We start from the raw sequence: 21,009 nt of genomic DNA, 5'->3' as shown, positions 1-21,009 counted from the left end.
GAGGCTGTGTCTCAGATATCTCTTAGCACAAGTAAGCAGGTGAAATGATATTGGAACCAATGGGCATTCTTTGGGCATACTGATACCACTTCTTCATAACAGCCATACTCATCAGTGCAATACATCATTCCTCCCCCAAATTATCTGTCCGGGTACATCACCATCTCCTGAAGTCATCAAATGGTCCCCCTTCTTGCACACAGAACCTGGAATTATTATGATGCTACTTTCTCTACTATCACCTTTCTCTCTCACACTTTCAATTCTGAAGCATTCTTTCCATAACATCATATCACATATCCACTCCCTAGCTCCTGTCTCTCATCTCTTTGAGAATCATGTAACTGTTTTGCTTTGTGAAATAATTGGACAGTTTGGGTTCTTTTTTGTTTTGGTTTGTTTTGTGTTTTTGAAATCAGGTGACTTATTTTTGAAACTCTTACAAAAGCCAGTTGGCTGTCTTAGATATCATTTACATCAGCCCAATGGTAGGACCGTAAGACCTACCAGTATAGGAGGAGGACATGGTGGTACAGCAACATAGAGAGACAAGGAAGAAAGTGCCCTGGGTAGTAAGTCTTAGAAGGAGAATGAAGAGAGGAATTAAGAAAGATGACTTAAACAAAGATGATGGCTAGCTCAAACATGATGCTAACAAGGGCTGAAAACTAGTTTTCAACTTTTGTCATTAGTACCCTAAGAACCAGCAGAAAATAAAATGTTCACACACACACACACACACACACTTCAAATGAGTTTGGGGATTTACCTAAGGCAACATGAGATGAAAGGACTATAGGCAAATAACCATCTGCTAAGCCCCTCTGTACTCTATAGGTCAGTGTATTCACTATTTTTTAATCTTAAGAAATGGAGCCCATCTGTGACAGTTAAGTCTGTGGGTGAATGGTTGCTGGAAATCCTGTTAAACAGTTTCTGGTGTGTCATTGGATGTGTTTCTCATGAGATTAGCATCGGTGTAGGTGAACTTAGTAAAGCAAATCACTGTTACCAGCATCCGAACACCACATTCAATGAGACCCTGAGTAGAATAATGATGGACAGAGAAGAAATGTGCACCCTGCATTACCTGTCTCAATGCCTGAGCTGGGCAGCCTCTTCTCAGCATGTCCTACCCTCAGACTGCAGCTCACATAGTGAGTTTGCAGGTGCTCATGGTACTTGGACTTAATCTACAGTCTTCAGAGGTCTCTAGCTTATAGATAGAAGATTATGGGATGTCTCGGCCTTGATAATTGTGGATCAATTTTGTAAAATGATTATCTTCATATATATTATATATGAGTGTACTATAAATAATGTTCCATAGGCTTTATTAATTTTTTAATTGTGTGTAATATATAGACTCATATATAAAATGTAAACTATATTTCCATATATATTGGTTATTGATTATATACCTGGCAAACCTTGGCCAGTTCAACCTATCAGAATATTTGGAGTTAAACAATTCATATAAGCTTCTATTAAGGAGTAAGGGGCTAATTTATGTCCAATAAGAAATCAAATAGGGTAATTGGGCAAAATGCCAAGAATACATAAATCTTCACACCAGGGGACTGTGTGCTGGTGGGAGTTTCTGGCTCGCTCTTGCATGCTGAGTTGTTTTACATTCATCTAGTTAAGTTCTCTTCTTGCCTGTCCTAAGCCACTGTGCTGGTTTCTTTGTGTCAAAACAATGAGAACAGAATCTGATGAGACCAGACATTTGACCTCTGTTCAGTTTAAAGACTACATCCTCAGCTCTTTATTTGTTTGTTTATTTTTTATAAGCATGGGACAACACATGACATTTTCTACACCATTTATTTTTCTCAGCAACCAGCCCTTATCCATTTCCTAATGCAACCCTGTAATACTCGCTACAGTAACTGTATCAGCTGATATGTTTTGTTGATAATTTAGAAGTAGTTGGTCACATTATTTCTTCCTATAGGACTGACTAGTGAACCCTGAGAAGCTGTCGTTTCTGGGTCCTGCATTCTTCCTCACCCGAATATTTCTTTCACAAGTATAAATTCTCTAAGTATAACATCCCCGGCCTTTCTCAAATTCCTCACTGCAGCCCAAGAAGCAGAAGCAAGTCTGAGGGTAGAGCCGCTGTGGTAAGAGAGAGCTCACCCTTGCCCTCTGGGAGCACACACTGGCTTTGTCTGCCCATGCAAATGGACACCTGCCCCGGCACAAGGTTTGGCTGCGAAACCTTCTTTTCCATAAAAGATACTGCACTTTCACACCTGGCTTAACTTTATTGTTTCCTCTAGTTAGTTCACAACTTAGTTAGATAATGGAGAAGTTATTTACCACAACATTGCCCCTCAGCTAACACATATGAATATTCAGTAGCTGCAACCCTGAGTCATATTTTTCAGGTGAACAAATTCGACCTTAAAAAAGTTATGTAACTCGAGGCAGTTTTTCCACACACCCCATGCATATGACTACTGAGCTTCTCAATTCTCCTGTGCTTTCTGTCTCCCAAGATGTGGATTGCATGAGCACCATATCTTCACAGGGAAAGAAAGAAATAAGACAGGGCATTATCATCAATCTAACAGGAAATGGTCCTTGGACATGTTATTTTTTGAAAAGGTTTCAAAGTGTTTCATCGCCATGTCTGTAAATATCATAGACTGACGTCTTTTATAATTTATAATCACAATATTATCAGGGCTAAGAAGACATTCTGAAACAGCATGAGAAGAGACCAGAGTGCATCAAGAGCAGCTGGCTAGGTCAGCACAATAGTTACTGAAGGCAGCTTGCTCATCTACAGCATGTCCCATTCAACATCCATTCAAAGCTGTCACTTCATAAATAGTAGATTGTACCAATGTAGGGGAGAGTCTTCTTGATGCTCATGTGTATGGGGCGAAGGGGGATGTGACAGTACTGGTTATTCACAAAGCTTCCTTCTATTCACCTATTGCTGCCCATGCAATCAAGTGTGTACATGAGCATTGCTAAATTTAATTTTAATTTCAAAAGATGCATCAAATCCATCTTACGAGAATAGTGATGGTGAAATACCAGTTGAGAGTCCTAGGAGAGGAACACCCCCCACCCCCAGCCTTGCAGTGGGCAAGCCACGTGTCTTTCCCCTCCCCTTAAAGGCTTTAAACTATAGCAGCGCACATCTGGAAGTGACCAAAATAGCAATGACTCCTAGGCCAGCCAAGGCTATATTCAGTTGCTCTGTTAGTTGGCCCCGGTTTCCCTGCAGGAGAATTCTCTGCTCCACCCCCAAATCTGTGACAGAGACACTACAGCCACAGCCAAGCTTCAAATCAGCACAGAAAATTCCTTTCTAGTTCTGGGCAGTATGTTTGTGTGTTGTTGAATAAAACCAGTCTTGAAGACTGCAATTGCGCTGGTCCATAGTCACCCAAGTATTGCCACAAAAAGAGAGAAATCTACAAGGTTTTGATTATCTTGTCACTAGGAATTAACTTGTGTGTTTGTATAATATTTACCGAGAACTCAGAATTTGGCAAATACAACACAAGAGATAGAGGAGAAAACTGGATTAGTGCCCTCCTTAAGAGTTCTGCATGCAAAATATCCACATTAGAAGTATTGGTGATTTCATATAATGCTAAATAAATACTCCCTCCCTGTTAAAGGCAAAACGCTATCCTGAGGACGGTAAGATTTAAATTTCACAATTTTTAGCAGCTCATTAATTTACAGTAACTGCCAAACAACTATTTTGTAGGCAAAAAAAAAAGCTACAACTGATAGACAATGGACGTAGGTTTTTATGAAGCATGCCACTGAAGTGGGCAGTTCTGCAGGAACTGAGTCTGTCCACCATTTCCATACTGAGGTTTTTTGGGTTTGGGGTTTGGGGTTTTAGGGTTTTTGTTGTTATTGTTGTTGTTGTTTGTTTGTTTGTTTGTTTGTTTAATCTTTTACCTCTTCCAATTAATTAAGAAGGTTTGGGAGTATGGGAGAAAGAGATGGGCAAACTCATTTACTGTCTAAAAGAAACAAAGAATGTGGAGGCTGAGAACACCCAACAGGAGCCTCAGTTAATGTCACAAAACAGCCTGATCCTATGGACAATAGCGGGGAGCTACCCTAGCTTTCTCTGTGTTACCAATCAGACCCACTATCTTCCACTTCTAAGCTTCCAAGCTTCCTTTGTTCTTATGGAAATGCAGACCCCAAAACCTAGACCAGACACTGCAGGGCTCTTCTTTGTTTGTTTCTTTTGTTGGTAGCATTTTAATTAGCATACAGGGTAATGAGCTTCTCTGCAACACTTTCTCATTCATTGTCTCTGTTGTCTTCCCCAGCCCTTCCCTGTCCCCGGGTCCCCTTCTGTCTACTCTCCCCACTGGCTCTTTTGCAAGTTCCATGTTGTTCCTCTTCTGCCCTTCCCAGCCCTATTCTAAGACCACTTTTTCCCTGTTCTTGGCCCCTACACCCACACACAAACATACACATCTTTCTGAGTCTCAAAACTTTGCTTAACAGAATACTTTCCAGTTCTTTCATTTTCCTCTGAATATTGTGACTTCATCTTTCTTTACAGCCGAATACAATCCCATGGTGTATACACCCCATTTTTCTTACTTGTTCATCTATGGCTAACAACAGTGACAACAAATACTGGCAAGGCTGTGGAGAAAGGACTCCTTGTGCACTACAGTGGGACTATAAATCCTTGTAGCCACTATGGAAATAAGTACAGAGGCTTCTCTAAAAACTCAAAATAATATTAGCACATGACACAGTTATACTACTCCTGACATATACTCTGTGCCCTACCATGATGACACTCGCTATATGGTTCTTGATGCATATTGTGTCTATTAGAGAGACGAAGCAGGGCTTAGCCTCCACAGACTATTTCTTTAGCAGATTATTATCAAAGGCTCCATTTGTCAAAGCTGTGACAAAAATCATTTGTTTGGTTGTCTACCTGTGGATCGATGCCCTTGTCTCTCTGCCTCCTGAGCAGGCCAGAGATGTTGTTACATCTTTCTTTGGCTTCTGACTTATCCACATCAGAGTTTTATCTTTGGAGCATTTATATTTTTCCCTCCAACAAAAGAGAACATTTCCTTGAGCTAGATACTCAAAGCAGGTGTTTAAAACATCTGCAATGTGCAGATAAATAATTTAATTTAGCTTTTCTATCAGCCTGGTATGTTATTAATAAATTATTTTACATGTGGCTGTCAAGAGGTCAGGGGAGGTTGTCTGGCATCTTAAAGGTAGTGTGTAGTAAGATTCCAAGTAGAGTGTGTGTGAATCCCATAATGGTCTTTTTCTTTTTCATTAATTGCACTGTATCATAGATAACTTGTGCATTTTGTAGAAAGTTCTTGCATTTTCCTCCCCTTGGACCACCATGCCCAGATACTTTGTGCCCATAACAAATACTATGAGCCCATAGCCCAGTGTCGGTGGCATATCTCATTCCATCATGATGATCCACAGATGAGGATTAACACATTTTAAATAGTTTCCCAAATTGGCTTCTTTCTCCTTTCTCAAGGTACCATGTTACCTCTGCTAGAAACCTGGTAATTTATATTGTTGTCTCATTTTTATCCATAGCCTATATCCAGTCACTAGCTAAATCCTATTTTCTGCCTCATTTTTCCATTGTACAGAGATCCCATCACTGCACTGCTGCCTTTTGATGGTTCCTCGCGTGACTTTAAAAGGTCATCATCTGATAGGGACTGGGAAATGGTTCAGTTCTGAAGGGTCTACCATGAGAGCATGAGAACTTGACTTGTAATCCCCAACATTCCCACAAATGCTGAGTCTTGGGTTGAAGAGGTGGCTCAGTTGTCAAGAGCACTTGCTGCTCTTGCTGAAATCTTAGTTTAGTTCTTTACATCCATGTCAGATAGCTCATAACCACCTAAAACCCCAGTTCCAAGGAACTTAATGCCTTCTCAGTCTTCCATGGGCACCTGTACACACAAGGTGCATATATAGAGAAACAGGCAAACATATAAACATTAACAAAAACAAATACATTTTCCTAAGGTCACACATACGTGAGCACACACACACACACACACTTATAATCACAAGGGTCTTCACTGGCTATCTCTATGTGTGTGCAAAATGCTTCAAGACCCTTCTGTGCCATCTCTTATCTCTTGAATACAGTCAGTCTCTGAGCATCCTGAAATTGTCTTCCTGGGCTGTGGCTTCTGCTGACTTTTCAAGAGCCAGTTCTTAAAGAGAAAATTTTTCTCAGGATCTGCAGGTACACTGAGCCCCATGAGTTAACAGCCCTCCTCTAGTCCTCTTCTCTTTTCCAGTTGGGAAAGGTGGACTGGCTTCTCTGCTTGGTAAACTGAAATTTCCTGGAGTGGTTCAGCCCAAAGAAGGTCCATTCCTTCTCTAGGGAATAAGCACACCTCAGGGTCAAGTGGCCTAACTAATAGTTCCATATTAGTAAGACAATTAGGCTATGGGTCTCAAATTGGTCCTCTAATTAGGTCTCTGTAAGCAGTGAACATGGAATTTTTTATGGCTATCTGCCTCTCCTTTCCAAACAAATTATTCAAAACTAGGATAGGAAATAACAACAGTTTGACAGACTTCTCTCAAAACTCTATTTAATAAAATTCCAGTAAACCTGAACATTGGCCCCATAAAGAAACAGCATTGTACTTTAATATGCCCAAAAGATGGATCTGATCATTTGAAAATGTAGCCTTGTGTAACAACTGTTGGTTTTCACAGCCAATTAGACTGTAGCGTCACCATGGGCAGGGAACATGTTCATTGCTTAGGCTCTCCAGTTTCTCGCATTCGATTTGTTTGGCAATGGCTAAGTCAATAAAGAAATTGCTTTCCGTGATGATTAGCAGACCTCAGTCAGAATAAGCATCTTTAGATTGCCACCTAAATCATTCATCTCTGCTTATTCATATTAATAAATCACAGGTTATCATTCAACATAGTAACATGACAAGTAGAATCTTATGCTCAATATTATGAATTAAAACATCAAAAAGTATCTAAGAGACACTAAAGTTACAAAAAAGAAGCTAATTTGTCTACATCATCTAAAACTCATATCTGAAAAAAAAAATTGAGAGGATGTCAGAGTTGGAAAGATGCTCTCCTGTGTAGTTTCTTTCCACCAGCTGGGGAAGAAGCTTCTAGACAGAGCATCTGCCTATACACGTACAAGATATATAAGACTCTGGTTTTGATCTCTGGACACACACACATGCATGCACACGTACATATATACACATGCACATACACACACTCATACACAGATACGCACGTGCTTTTCCTTTGTTCTGCACATTGGAGGTTAAAAAAAAAGTCATATTAAGGAGTCTTTCTGGTTGATTGACTTCTAAATGTATGAACCTAAGTTAGTAGGATGTGGGGTTGTAATCTAATATATTGGTGTTTAAATGTGCCAGGTGAATGCTGCTTTTCACACAGCCCAAGTCACTGATCACCATATACTGATGGACTGCTCTCCACTCTTCAGCTTGCCCACCTTTATTCAGTTCCTGCTCCTCTCAAAATTTAAGCCTGATGATGTCGTGATTCATCAATAACCTGCTTAAACTACTTTGAGTTACTACTCTAAGGGGTAAAAAAAAAAAAATGTTCTGGATTTGAGAGGATCTCACATGCTTTCACATTCTCTTATCTTCCCCAACACAAGCTAATTGCTATTCTCTTCTACTTACTAGAGTGTCCCACCTTTCTCAGGTCAGGACATCATGCAGATTCAGGGTTATTTTCTCAGAAATCGCTTTTCCTTTTATTCACTTCTTTCCCTTCCCTATGCCAGTTTCACCAGTACAATTCTTCTGAAACTAGATGTCTCTTAGTCTGGTTGTTACTTTGTGTTTGTGTGTGTGTGTGTGTGTGTGTGTGTGTGTGTGTGTGTGTGTGTGAGTGAGTGTTATTTGACTGCTCTGCTAAGGTTTTATATTCGTGAAGACAAAGGCTTGGTTTGGGCTTTGCTCATCTTTGCTTAATGCCTGTCACCTGGCCAATGCTTATTGAATGTTTGCAGAATGATGCAAAAGGAGACTCATTTCTGTTATTACACACAAAGAAATAATCTTGTAGTCCTGATGTAAGTACAGCAGGCACCCGCCTCCAAAGCCATCTCTTCCCAGGAACCCTCATCTTTGTCTAGCCAGGTGTGGTTTGACTGAAGTAATAGAATCTGGTATTTGTTGCTAAAGTAAAGGAAGCCAAGATAGGGTGTGGCATTCCCAATTCCACAAGTCCTGGACAACATGAAATCTAAAAGCAGACCAAAGAACCACTTTCACCAATTACACAGGTTTTAATGAAGTCTTCAAGTAGCAGGATAAGAAACTAATGAACCAAGAGAAAAATTTAGGATGTAAAGCAGGATTTCAGTTTTCTCCTCCTTGACTGAACCTCTATGAGCCTATTGAGTAAATTGCACCAGATCTTGAGGAAATGAAGCAAACACGTTAGCCAAGGAGTAACATGCCTCAGATACTGCTACACATCTGTCCCCACGTGCCTGGATAACATTCTACCCTGTTCCATGCAGGCTATGAGAATGTCATCAGACACTCAGATGAGAAGACCCTCACCTCTTCCAGTCATAGAATAAATAGCTCAGGGAAGACCCACATCTCCAGGGAAAGGGAAACCTACAAGCTTGTTTTTCTCCACAAGAAGCTTAACTATGGGTCATGTCACCAAAGGAGGATTATGTAGGTCTGCTGACCTAGTCCTGGACTAAGCCCAAACAATGGCTATGCCAAAACATGCATGTTGCCTGTATTTTAAACCTGCTAAAGTTCAACAATGGAGATACTAAGTGCTCTGAGGAAGGTAAAGTCAATGACAGGCTGAAAGACTCCTTGGGTAGAGGTATGCTGCTTAGAGCCCCTTCCAGAGACAGCCTCCAGCTTTCACACTTTGGATCCCACCAGAGTACAACATGATGCTTCATACTGAGTCCACATACAATGCATAATACCAGTCCATTAATTGAACATATGGGACATCTATGATAGAACCAAGTTATGGTGGATATGGTGGTTTGAATAGGAATGGCCCCCATAAACACATTCATGTGTTTGAGTGCTTGGCAATAGGGAATGGCAATATTCACAGGTTTGGCCTTTTGGAGTAATTGTGGCCTTGTTGGAGAAAGTATGCCACTTTGGAGACAGGCCTGGGCAGTGTCATGCTTCCCACCATGATGATAACGGACTAAGCCTCTGAAACTCTAAGCCAGCTCAATTAAATACTTTTTCTTTATAAGAGTTGACTTGATCATGGTGGCCCTTCACAGCAATAGAAACCCTAAGACAGTGGAGCAATACAGATTCTCCCAAATAGTCTTTCCTCTTCAGTTTTTTTATTAGATATTTTCTTTATTTACATTTCAAATGCTATCTGGAAAGTTCCCTATACCCTCCCACCCTGCTCCCCCTACCCACCCACTCCCACTTCTTGGCCCTGGTGTTCCCCTGTACTGGGGCATATAAAGTTTGCAAGACAAAGGGGCCTCTCTTCCCAGTGATCCACCTCTGATGCTTTACTTATCTAGCTTTTGCTTCCTTCTCCTTTCTTCTCCATTAAGAATTTCCCTCAAAATACCCTCTCATGTATGATAGTTTTGTTGCCTATTTCTCAAGACTTTTAAAGCCATTTGCCTTTTAAAATTGACTCCCTGAAAATAAAGATGCATTTGAACTACTGAAATATAGAATATGTTATTCTACATGGATGACACAAAAATCTCTCAGAGTGTGGTCAATACAATAAGAAAAGAAGAAACTGACATGAGCTGCATCCCAAAGAAAGCACAGTTACTCTGAAACGTTATTTAACAGAGATGTTGACACTGGCTAAAAAAGAAACCAACCCCTATCTATGAGCATCCCTACTATTGCAAACCAAGGTCCTTTGAGGACAAGCTTCAAGGTGGGGATATGACAGAACCAGGCTTGAAATGAGATATTAAAGTAAAACACACAACTTGACAAGGAAGTCCACCAGACTTCAGTTAGAATTGCACTGTATCCTTTAACTATCTGTGTTGCCTTTGGCAGCTGTAAAAATATTAATAGCCTCTATCTTGAAGGCTGGTTATGAAGATAAAGTGTGATGTTAGATGTCAAATTTAATGTTTATGATTATGTTATCTCTTCTCTCCTGACCTTTTAAAGCCTTCTTCTAATTCCCACATCCTTATGACCCATGGAAAATGGAAGGCAACGTTGATTCATTATTTAGCCATCCACACTCTACAAGATGCTCTCAAGCGGAAAAGCTGACTGCATTCCCTTTTATTCTAAGCATGTTTCTTCAATGCTGTGATCTCAGTGTTTGTTGTCAGCTTAAGCACCTTCCAAATTCTACCTTGCCCTTCCTTTCTTCTCCTTACTATGATATGGAAGCTATGGTTTCTCCCCCTTTCCCCACCTCATCCTTGTGTCTTTAAGTATCCTGTCAACAGAGATGTCTTCTTTGTTACCAATTGCTGCCGTCTGTATCTTGTCTCCCCTCACCTCCCAAAGCCCATGTGTGAAATGTCCTCAGTCTGATACTGGTGGGATATAGTCTCTAAGTGGAGATGCTTGTTGTGAACATCAGAAAGAAAATTCTTCAAGGGTATTGTCTCTTCTTCCTCTTTTTTCTTTGAGGCATGAGGTGAGTTGTTTGTTCCACAACCCACTCCCTACCATTGTCATCAGATGCTCAAAGCCATAGTTATACCTGACCTTGAAACAGACTCTCCAGAACAATAAACAAAATAAGCCTTTCCTCAATAGTAATTATCTCTGTATAAATTAATAATCTCTACATAAATTAATATTCTCTTGTAGTGACAGAATGATGATTAACATAGACCTAAATTCAATTTTTCTAATCCTACTAATTCTGGTTATAACATTTCTGCCTATTTTGTTTATAGCATACATATTAGTCTATTTCTTGCAATTTTAATAAAATAGATTTCCCTCCTGAATAGTAAGACCTATCATTTGGTGCTCAATAAAAGGATCAAAACTATCTTGCTCTGTAGATGATAATTTGTGACTCTGAGGAATCATAAAATAAGCTACTCTCACATGTGTTACACGATACTTGTCTACTACTAATTAAAGACATTGATAAGTTGAAGAAAATGCTTCCAAGTGACAGAACTAAACTGGAATTGGAGTTCCAAGATTCCCAAATGAGGTTTAGTAAATTAGAAGCTACTTGGAACATCCCACTCACTTAACAGGTTTTCTCACCCTATTTAGTAGATTCTTCTACCACAAGAGGTCATACTTGCATCTGCTTTTACTGTTTTGTAAATGCAGACTTAAGGACTTTCTTTTCTTCCTTCGTCTGGGTAGAATGGTCTAGCTAAATTGACATGGAGAAAATAATCTAAGCCATGGTCGTCTCTATCCTAGACCTGAGCACACTTTGTAGGAGCTGCCTTTGGCTACTTAGTGGGTTCTTCCACCATCCTCCACCTCTTCTAGTATTTCAAACCTCTAAACACTAGATAAGAGACAGAGAGAGAGAGAGAGAGAGAGAGAGAGAGAGAGAGAGAGAGAGAGAGAGAGAGAGAGAGGCAGACAGAGACAGAGACAGAGACAGAGACAGAGAGATTGAGATTCCTCAATAAAGTCCAGGTCAGAAAGGGGGCAATGTTATTGTTAAACTACTTCCTACTGATTAAAGGCATTAAGGTCCTTGGGACAAGCATTATCTTCATTGTCATAAATTTTTGTTGTCTTTGCACACAATTACTTAACAAGCTGTAACCATGAACAACCAACAACCAAAACACACCAACCCCATCTCTCAGGGCCTATGCATGTATATACCTTCTGAAGAGGCCCCAGAATTCCAAGCATCACACAATCACAGAAACTACCTTCATCTGGCAAAATCACTCCCCTGCCAGAGCCCAAGGCAAACATAATCAGCTGCGGTGAATAATTTGAAGAAGCTGCATATCCCATACCTGGGATTAAAATGAAAATATATCCTTATATTTGTGTTTCTTAAACCAAAACACACTCCAGAATTGTCACTACACAGCTTTTCTTTCTGGTGTGTCGTGGGAGGCCAGAAGGCAGAGCTCTCTCTTCTCCTCTGAGGAAGTGTGGTAGGATTCTGGACTCACCTTGTGATATAAAGAAAATTGATCTGTGAAGTCGCATTCAGATGGTTGAGTCAAAGACTAGGCAAGAAATGTAAGTCTGTCTTTGCACTTGAGGAGCTGATTTGGAAACTGCAAGTTTACTATTAAAGTTGATAATGGGATCAAACCACTTCTATTCCTTCCCTCTGGGGTAGACACAGAATTGCACAAAGCCAATCAATTTTCTAGAAACAGCCACGAGAATTCTACTGAAAATTAGGATAGAAATGTTGTTGCTGGCACACATGACATGGGTAGAAAATCTGATTAGGGCTTGTTCAACCAAAGATCCTGTTCTCACTTGTCCTCGTGTTTAGAATGTTGGTCATGGGTTGGATAATTTCTACAATAATCCCATGTATGAAATTCTCCTATTTTCCTAATTCTGAACTTAAAATTCTAGTTGCTTCAGGGACCTCCGGCAGCTCATATAGAAGCACCTTCTAGCTTCAGAGTTGTGCTAAGTGTCCCAGCCCTGCCATTTACTACCTGAAGAACTGAGGAAAAAGAATTGCAAAGCTCGGGAGCTTTGTTTCCCAAACTGCAAAGTAGGAGTAGTGAAGGTCACCTTTCCTAGAAGAAGGGTTAGTTACAAATGCATCATCTTCTAGTTGTTAAGCTCTTTGACTTTAGGTTACCCTGTTATAGGTTAATCTGTGGTTATCATTGTCTACATAGTTATCTGTACAACTGTTACCCCTCCACACACACACTCAGTTCTGTTAATGCTAGGGTGGAGTGAATCTTTCTCCTGACACAAATGGAAAAACAGAATATTCCTCATATTAGTCAAACTCTTCCCCTGCAAAGTTAGAATAAGGTCTTCGGAGCAAACAAAGCAAACTAAGGCTCTCAAACTTTAAGACCCATAAAACTTAAATGTGTCATAAAGCAACCATATTAATGTCTCTGTAAGAATAATAACATTCAATGAGCAATTTGCTAATTTTATTTCCCAAGGATCCTTCAGTGACTCCTCATTAGAGGCTGCATATATTTCTTTTGTGATAATGATGTAAAAGATCTCTCATTACCTTGCCTGAAACACAAACCCAGCATAGTCTGATATAATAAGCCTCGTGCTGCTGTTCTGTTTCCTAACTGCTCCTTGCTTCCTAAGCCAAACAGAAAGACAAATACCACATGTTCTCGCTTATGAGCAATCTAATCAACAAAACACAGAGACAAGAAATGGAATGAAGCTTCCAGAGCATAGGAAAGGGAGGAGCCAAGTAATGGTAATTAAAGAACAAAAAGATTCACTTGGGCAGGAGCAACATATATAAGATTTTTATATCTATATTTATACCTATTAAAAAACATAGCAAATAACCGAGTACTGCACACTTAAATATCATTAAGACAGTAAATGTTCTCATCATAAAAATTATCAAATATTCGAGGTCCATGATAGGTTAATTAGCTTGATCTAATCATTTCATTCTATATTAAAATGCCATGACATCTCTTTGTACCTCCATGGTCTAAGCAACTATGCTGTCAATGTGCAATAAGAAAATGTGAACTTTAAAAAATGCTATTATAATTCAATAGAGAATACTAAAATCAAAAAGTATAAGAATGCCAACTGTTAAAGTTGTGGATGAGTATTAATCCTTAAGTCCTACTGTGGAAACATTTAATGTTCACACACTCTGGACAGCAGTAACTGGCTAAAAGGTAGGCACATAACTTACTCGGTAACTCTTCTCTGACTTATCCACACAAAGGAACGAAAGTGGGAACCCACAAACAGCACTCAAGTGAATCCTCACAGTAGCATTATCAAAATAACCCAAACATTGGAGAAATGCATCATTCGCCAGTGAATGAAGAAACAAAGGCAATTAAATGCGTGCAATGCAGTGTTCTTTCTGTGCAATAAATTACGACCCATGTGTAGCATAACCTAAAACATAACAAATGAAAGATACCAGACAAGTACCCAACATGTCATACGACTGCATTTATTTGTACAAAAAAAATTTGGAAAAGGCAAATGCATAAGGGAAGAAATAGATGCAAAATCTGTGTGAGTTTGGGAGGTGAAGGCTTGACTGCAGACAGGCACTAAAGATGGCTTATGATTACTGTCACATAGATATACTTTAAGTTATCAAGTCACACACTTACATGGGTGAATTTAATGGTCTGTAAATTATACCACAATAAAACTGAAAAAAGTAAGGTCTCAAGGTTAGGAGACTTTTTTTTAAAGTCTTTAAAAAATTATCTCCTATAAAACACAGCCCTTCTGAAGCAGAATTAATCATATATGGTGGCTTGAAAGAACATGACCCCCATAGGCTCTTGTGTTTGAATGCTTGGTCCCAGTTGATGGAACTGTTCAGGAAAGATTAGGAGGCATGGCATTCTTGGAGGAGGTGTGCCAATGAGGGTGGGCTTTGAGATTCCCAAGGACTCACATTATTCCCAGTATATACCTTCTGCCTCCTACTTGTGAATCGAGATGTGTAATCTCAGCTGCTGCTCCTGCTGCCTATTTTCCTGCCTTCACTGTACTATCATAACTGTCACCCTCTGGAATCACAAGCCAATTAAATTCTTTCTTTTATTCCCCCTTCTAAGTTGGACTGAAGCATTCACACTTTAGTCTTCCTGCTTCTTGAGCTTCATGTGGTCTGTAAGTTGAATCATGATTATTCCGAATTTTTTGCCTAATATCCACTTATCAGTGGGCACATGCCATGTGTGTTCTTTAAGGTAGACAGAAAGAGAGACCTGGGAGAAAAGAGGAGAGGAAAAATGGGGGCAAGATCAGGTGTGGGAGGACACGGGGGTTGGGGAAGATGAGGGACAAGTACAGAGGGTCAGAAAATTGTAGGGAGGTGTGTAGCAGTGGGAGATGGGGAACAGGAAGTGGCCACTAGACGGTCTAAGATACCAGGAAAGCAAGAGTCTCTCAGGACCCAACTGGGATGACATTAGCTGAAATACCCAACAAAGGGGAAGAAGAACCTCTAGAGACCATATCCGAAGGTCAGGCTCAGCCGAGGGATGGGACCACCCACCCATCTCAAAAATATTAATCCAGAATTGTTCCTGTCTAAAGGAAATACAAGGACAAAGAGTGGAGCACAGACTAAAGGAAAGGCCATCCAGTGACTGCCCTGCCTAGAGATCCATCCCATCTGCAGACACCAAACACAGACACTATTGCTGATGCCAAGTAGCGATTGATAGGACCTGGTATAGCTATCCCCTGAGAGGCTCTGTCAGAGCCTGACCAATTTGGATGTTCTCAGTCAACCATCAGACTGAGCATAGGGACCCCAAAGGAGGAGTTAGGGGAAGGACTGAAGTAGCTGAAGGGGTTTGCAACCATAGGAAGAATAACAATATCAACCAATCAGACCCCTCAGCGCTCCCAGGAATGAAACCACCAACCACAGAATATACATGGAGCGACCCATGGCTCCAGGGGCGCATATAGCAGAGGACTGTCTTTTCTGGCATCAATGGAAGGAGAGGCCCTTGGTCCTGTATAGGCCCGATGCCCCAGTGTAGGGGGATGCTAGGGTGGTGGGACAGGAGTGGGTAGGTGTATGGTGGAGCACCCTCATAGAGGCAGGGGTGGGAAGGAAGGGAAAGATAGGAGGAGATAACATTTGAGATGTAAATAAAGAAAATAACAGAAAAGAAAAGAAGAGAAAAAGAAAAGAAAGAAAAGAAAGGAAAATCTCAAAGAACAAAATTCTTTCTTTTATAAGTGACTTTAGTCATAGTTCCCTGCCAGTGCAATAGAAGAGTAACTAAAATGCTACACATGAACAGGACTCCTCAGACCCCTCTTATTGTTGTTATTCTTGTTTCTGTTATGCTAACATGGTGTGCAGCACATCATATTGCCTATCAGTTGGAGATTGGTTCTAATGTTTTGATTCAGTCAAGACTCTGAGCTGGGCGTGGTGGCGCACGCCTTCAATCCTAGCACCTGGAAGGCAGAGGCAGGCAGATTTCTGAGTTCAAGGCCAGCCTGGTCTACAGAGTGAGTTCCAGGACAGAGAAACCCTGTCTCTAGAAACCAAAAAAAAAAAAAAAAGACTCTGTGTATTCAGACACTGAAGGTCCTTGTCCCCAATGGGTTTTTCATGGATCAATAAAGATGCCAACAGCCAATGCTTAAGCACAAGGTAGGACACTTAGAGTTGTGCAGGTAGGATGTAGAGGAACGAGAACGATTCATTAAGACTCGGTGAAGAAAGATGGAACATAGTAGCAGCAGGAGATAAAGCCAACCAACCATGTGTGATTTCAGGTAAGTGGCCATTGGACACTTCTCTAACTGGGCCTGGGATAGCAGGAAAAGGTTTCGGAATGCCCAAAGATAGTTCCTGGGTGGATGTACTAGTGCCAGAGTCAAAGAGGTATAGCCACCCAGGAACTATCTTTAGATCCGTGAATGAAAGACACACATACACATTAGCGTATTTCTTAATTCCTTAGGTTCCTCAAAGGCTGGGCACTCCTAAACCTTCCCTGCTACCCCAGGCCCAGTCAGGCAAGTAGCCAGTGGCCACTTACCCGAAATCTCCCGTGGCTGGTTGGCTTTATCTCCTGCTACTACTGTGATCAATTCTTCTTCCCCAAATCATGGTGAATCTATCTTTCTCCTATTAAAATACTACAGTGGATCAAGAGGCACATGACATCCATTTTTGTAAGGTTAATGCATTGCTGCTCATATTCAATGAGCAAATATTGACTTTAGTGAAATGTTCAACAAAGATGACTCAAAATGGCAGACTTACTACTGATTCTGGGCTTCATGTTTCCTCCATAGCTTGATGTACTTTTTAAGAGTCTGGAACTCTGTCTTAAAATCTGTGTCTTCTGGTACTGATCACACAAATTTATTTCTGTGCTTTTCATCACATCGATCTAATAAGACAATCTTCCCATCACTCAGTATTGCTATTTGATGAGATTCGTAAGACTAAATGCCATCTGATTCATCTATTTGAGGGGGAAAAAAATCTAGAAGCAGTCAAACTTTGAAGAGAGAAACCAGGGTTCTTGAGAGCTCTCTACCAGTTTGCTGAGGACCATATTAGGAACTGAAAAGAATAATGGAGCAGACATTTTTCCCATCTCAAGAAGCTTCAAATTTAGAAGTCAAAATATCTGTAAATGCACATATTGACTATAAATAGGAAATCTGGGTTTTTTAATCCTTATCATGTCAAATATGCAAAATGTGATTCTCATTTACAATTCTCTAGAAAATTGACTGAATTATCAACTTCCTAAACTTGCCTTGGAGCCTCTCTATTCACATAGTTCCAAACATCTCGATCCTGTTAGTATTTTGAAAGGAATTTATAGAATTGCACCATCACAGACGTGAATTATACCCCAAAACAATTTTTCAATGGGCAGCAATAAATCTGTGCCACAATAATTAAATGTTGTAACTTGCTTATTGTTGATATGATAAAATATTGATCAAAACCAACTTGGGGAGAAAAGATTTATTTAAACAGACAGATTATGGTTCATCATCATGGGATTTCGGGACAGAACTCAAGGCAGGAACCTGGAGGCAGGAACTAAAGAAAATAGAAATTTATGGAGAAGTGCTGACACTGGCTTGCTTTACCTGGCTTGCTACCTTTCCTAAATAGTGTAAGCCCACCTATCCAGGGATGGCAGCACACACAATAGGCTGGGCTTTCCCACATGAATCATAAATCAAGCAAAGGCCCCATAGACATGCTCATAGGCTAATCTGATAGAAGCAATTGCTTAGTTTAGGTTCCCTTTTCCAGGGGTTTGCTAAGATGACAAGTACAGCAAAGTATGGTGTGGAGTAAAACTAATGCTGGTGCTACAACAGAATTCTATTTATTTTGGTATCACAGTGAATTAGTACTTTTTTTATTTTTATTTTTTAGTATTTTGTAGAATTTTATATTTCTCAGTACATAAGTGTTTTTTAAAAAAAATTTAGTAGTGATTATTAAGTAATTGTATATTCTTGTGTAGGATGGCGAAGGAGTTAGCATAGAATCCCCCAAAAATCCCATAACATTTTTCAAAAAGCACATTTGCAAAACATTCTCTTGTTCTTTATTCAAGGAGAGAAGAAAATTTGATTTAAATCTTTGGGATCTGAGCTCATCTTTACTCCATATTCAATAATCCTATTAAATCATGTTCTGATGTATGTAAACCTTATTTATACACACAGACACACTTTGACACGTACAGTCTTTTACAGACAGGAGGCAGGGATATCTCTCTTAAGACCCTTAGTGCTAGCTTTCCCACCTAGGTAACCTATGTAAGGGGGCATAGAGTTTCCGGAGCACAACAACAAGGTCTGCTGCAGACAGATATGTGGGGGACTTACATTGAAGTCATACAACACACCAAAGTTGGCAGCAGATGCTTCTTCAGCTCTTGGGACTGTTTTCCTAGGTAAGCTGCCATACGGTAAACCCCAGAGGTACTAGAGAAGAAAGCAAAATGAGCAGTTAACAAAACCTGAGCCCCGCAGGTGACCACAAATGGTTTTATTTTAAATATCCTTTGGAAAGTTTCTCATTCGGACTCTGTGGGTTTCTGTGTGGGGGTCTCATTTTCTGGGAATTCACTAAAGCCAGAATTAAGAACAAAGGATATAAAGACCCTACACCCTGAGTTCACTGAATGAAGAGCAAAGCAGGCCAACCACAGGCCCCAAAAGGCTTGCTGAGTAGCCCTAAGCTCATTTCTACCACGATAGTAAACGAATTTAATAGAAGGGTACCAAAATGTTCATCCAAATGGACACAGTTTCCTAAGAGAGCTTCCCTTAAGAGGGGAGATATCTGGATAGACATTTCATGGGAAGGGACTGAAGCCTAGGAAAACCAGCCATGTAATCAATAAAGTGTCTGCTGGAAGCAAACACTCGATCATAGGGGCATCTGTGCCATCTCAGTTCAGAGTTTCTGCCCTGAATCGGTGCTGTGGACTAAAGAGAGAACATCACCAAGAATAGTGGACTAGGAACAAAGTACAAATAGGGTCAAAGGAAGGATCCATAAAAGCTCCTCCAGCCCCCATAGGTTGCCAACAATAAGCTGTTTCACAGGCAAAACGAACTTTCCCTCTCTCTAAGGGGGTTGGCGAGCACAGTTTAAAGCCTGATTGCAAAGGCTGACCAGCCAAAGGCTAGAAATTAGTCCCTGCTGATTTCCTCTGCACAAATGGCATGATCTTCCACCGAAACCCTTTAGCTGCTTTGGTTTCTTCCTCTGACCAGAATAGGAAGTACTTTCTTCCCACATGGCTTCACTCCAAAGTCAGAAGGGCTAGAGAACAAAGGTAATGGAGGTATCTGGCTTGAAAGGACACATGTAAGTCTGGGCCAAAAGGTCACACGCCTCAGAACTGGATAAAGACAGCTATGAAATAAGATCACGTGGTTGGGAGATGCCGGTGTGTCTGCTAGCACACAGGGAGCTCGTCCTCTTTTGTTCCTGTTCTGGAGTAAGAAATAATTGCTCATGAAACAAGGTGTCCTATAGTATCTGTGGCCAGGTATCCAAAGGCAGGAAGTTCCCAGCTCATTCCCTCAGTGCAGTGTGCTTGTAGAGTTTCAAAGAATCACCCACAGCCTTCTCTTTCGTTCACATAGAGCTCACACAGAATATGACTAAAAGACTCCTGGCTTTTCCTGCTGAGGAGCTGAGGAGGGCACCAGTGGGCAGTGATAGAGTGTAGAGTTTTGGGTTTCCTTAGATAGAGAAGCAAAAATAGTCTGGCTTCCTTTGAAATGGGTGAGAGGCACACATTTTGGCTACACTGCCTGAAACTTGTAACTTGGGAGAATCTATTACCGCTGTCATCTGAGCCAACCAGACTCAAATACTCCCTGGAATTGTCACGGGAATTATAAAACTAGCTGACTAATATGCAAAATCTGGATGATAAAAGAGGTGTGGGTCCTAGAGCCAGACCAAATTACGTAAAATAATAAATAACTTAGCACTTGTCAACAGAACAGGTCCTTTGTAGGTTAAAGAAACCCCACCAAGCTTTTGCAGGATAAATACCCAAAGAAGTCAAAGCCTCTTCATGTGAGTGAAGCTTCCTAGTCCCTGTGGTTTGGCCTCCACTCATTCTTCCCTACATACACTCAGGGTTTTGTTTATTCCTCAGTCTGAGCCCTCTATTTTTCTGACTTGATCCTAACACCCTCTCTGGCCACTGACCCCATCAACTATGTACTTGACACAAGAGAAACCTATTTTAGGAAAATGAAGCTAGTGCTATGTTCTATCTGTTTAGAAGAACTAGAACTTTCAATTGCGTGAAGAAGAATTTTGAAAGCAAATTTGACAAAATAAACAAGAGTTCAGTATTTATAACAAGTCTCCTCATTGACCAATAGTGCTTAACTTTGGGGTGGAAACCAATACGATTCTCACTAAAGCCATGAATTTTCCCACATAAAGTGCACACTTAGGCATAAACATTCCATGAGGGTCATATACCCTTGAACAATGATTAGGACCTTTGGCTATAGGTAGGTACTATTTTAAAGGTTAAGCTTGTTGTAAATCCTAGCTCTTGTGAAATGACCATAGTCAGTCACTCTATTTAAGAAAGAAAGAACAATGGGGATGGGGAGGTTGGGGGTCAACAGAAATCACTTAAGCCTTTTTTTTCAGTATCCCTTATTGGAAGTCAGAGCTTACCTCCGGTAACATGATGAGGCTGAAGGTCAACACAAAGAGAACCATGTTGACGCCGTACATCCACCTGAGGAACAGGAAGTACGAGGCAACTGAGGAACCAAACTGACCTGTTACAAAGAAAATTAAAAG

General features: G+C 40.5%; 1 protein-coding gene across 1 annotated transcript in view; it reads right to left on the bottom strand.

The window, feature by feature from the left end:
• Nucleotides 1-21,009, bottom strand: part of Tmc1 (transmembrane channel like 1) — a 120,331-nt gene that overhangs the window by 45,832 nt on the left and 53,490 nt on the right. The window contains exons 6-7 of the mRNA XM_021152462.1: nucleotides 20,881-20,987; nucleotides 18,546-18,644 (exon numbers count right to left, since the gene is read on the bottom strand). Coding sequence (XP_021008121.1) covers nucleotides 18,546-18,644; nucleotides 20,881-20,987 — 206 coding nt within the window. The remainder of the gene's footprint in view (nucleotides 1-18,545; nucleotides 18,645-20,880; nucleotides 20,988-21,009) is intronic.

Source organism: Mus caroli, unplaced genomic scaffold, assembly GCF_978045245.1.
Source record: "Mus caroli unplaced genomic scaffold, Mus_caroli_1 scaffold_20, whole genome shotgun sequence".
Lineage (NCBI taxonomy): Eukaryota > Metazoa > Chordata > Mammalia > Rodentia > Muridae > Mus > Mus caroli.
This window is presented reverse-complemented; position numbering and strand designations above follow the sequence as displayed.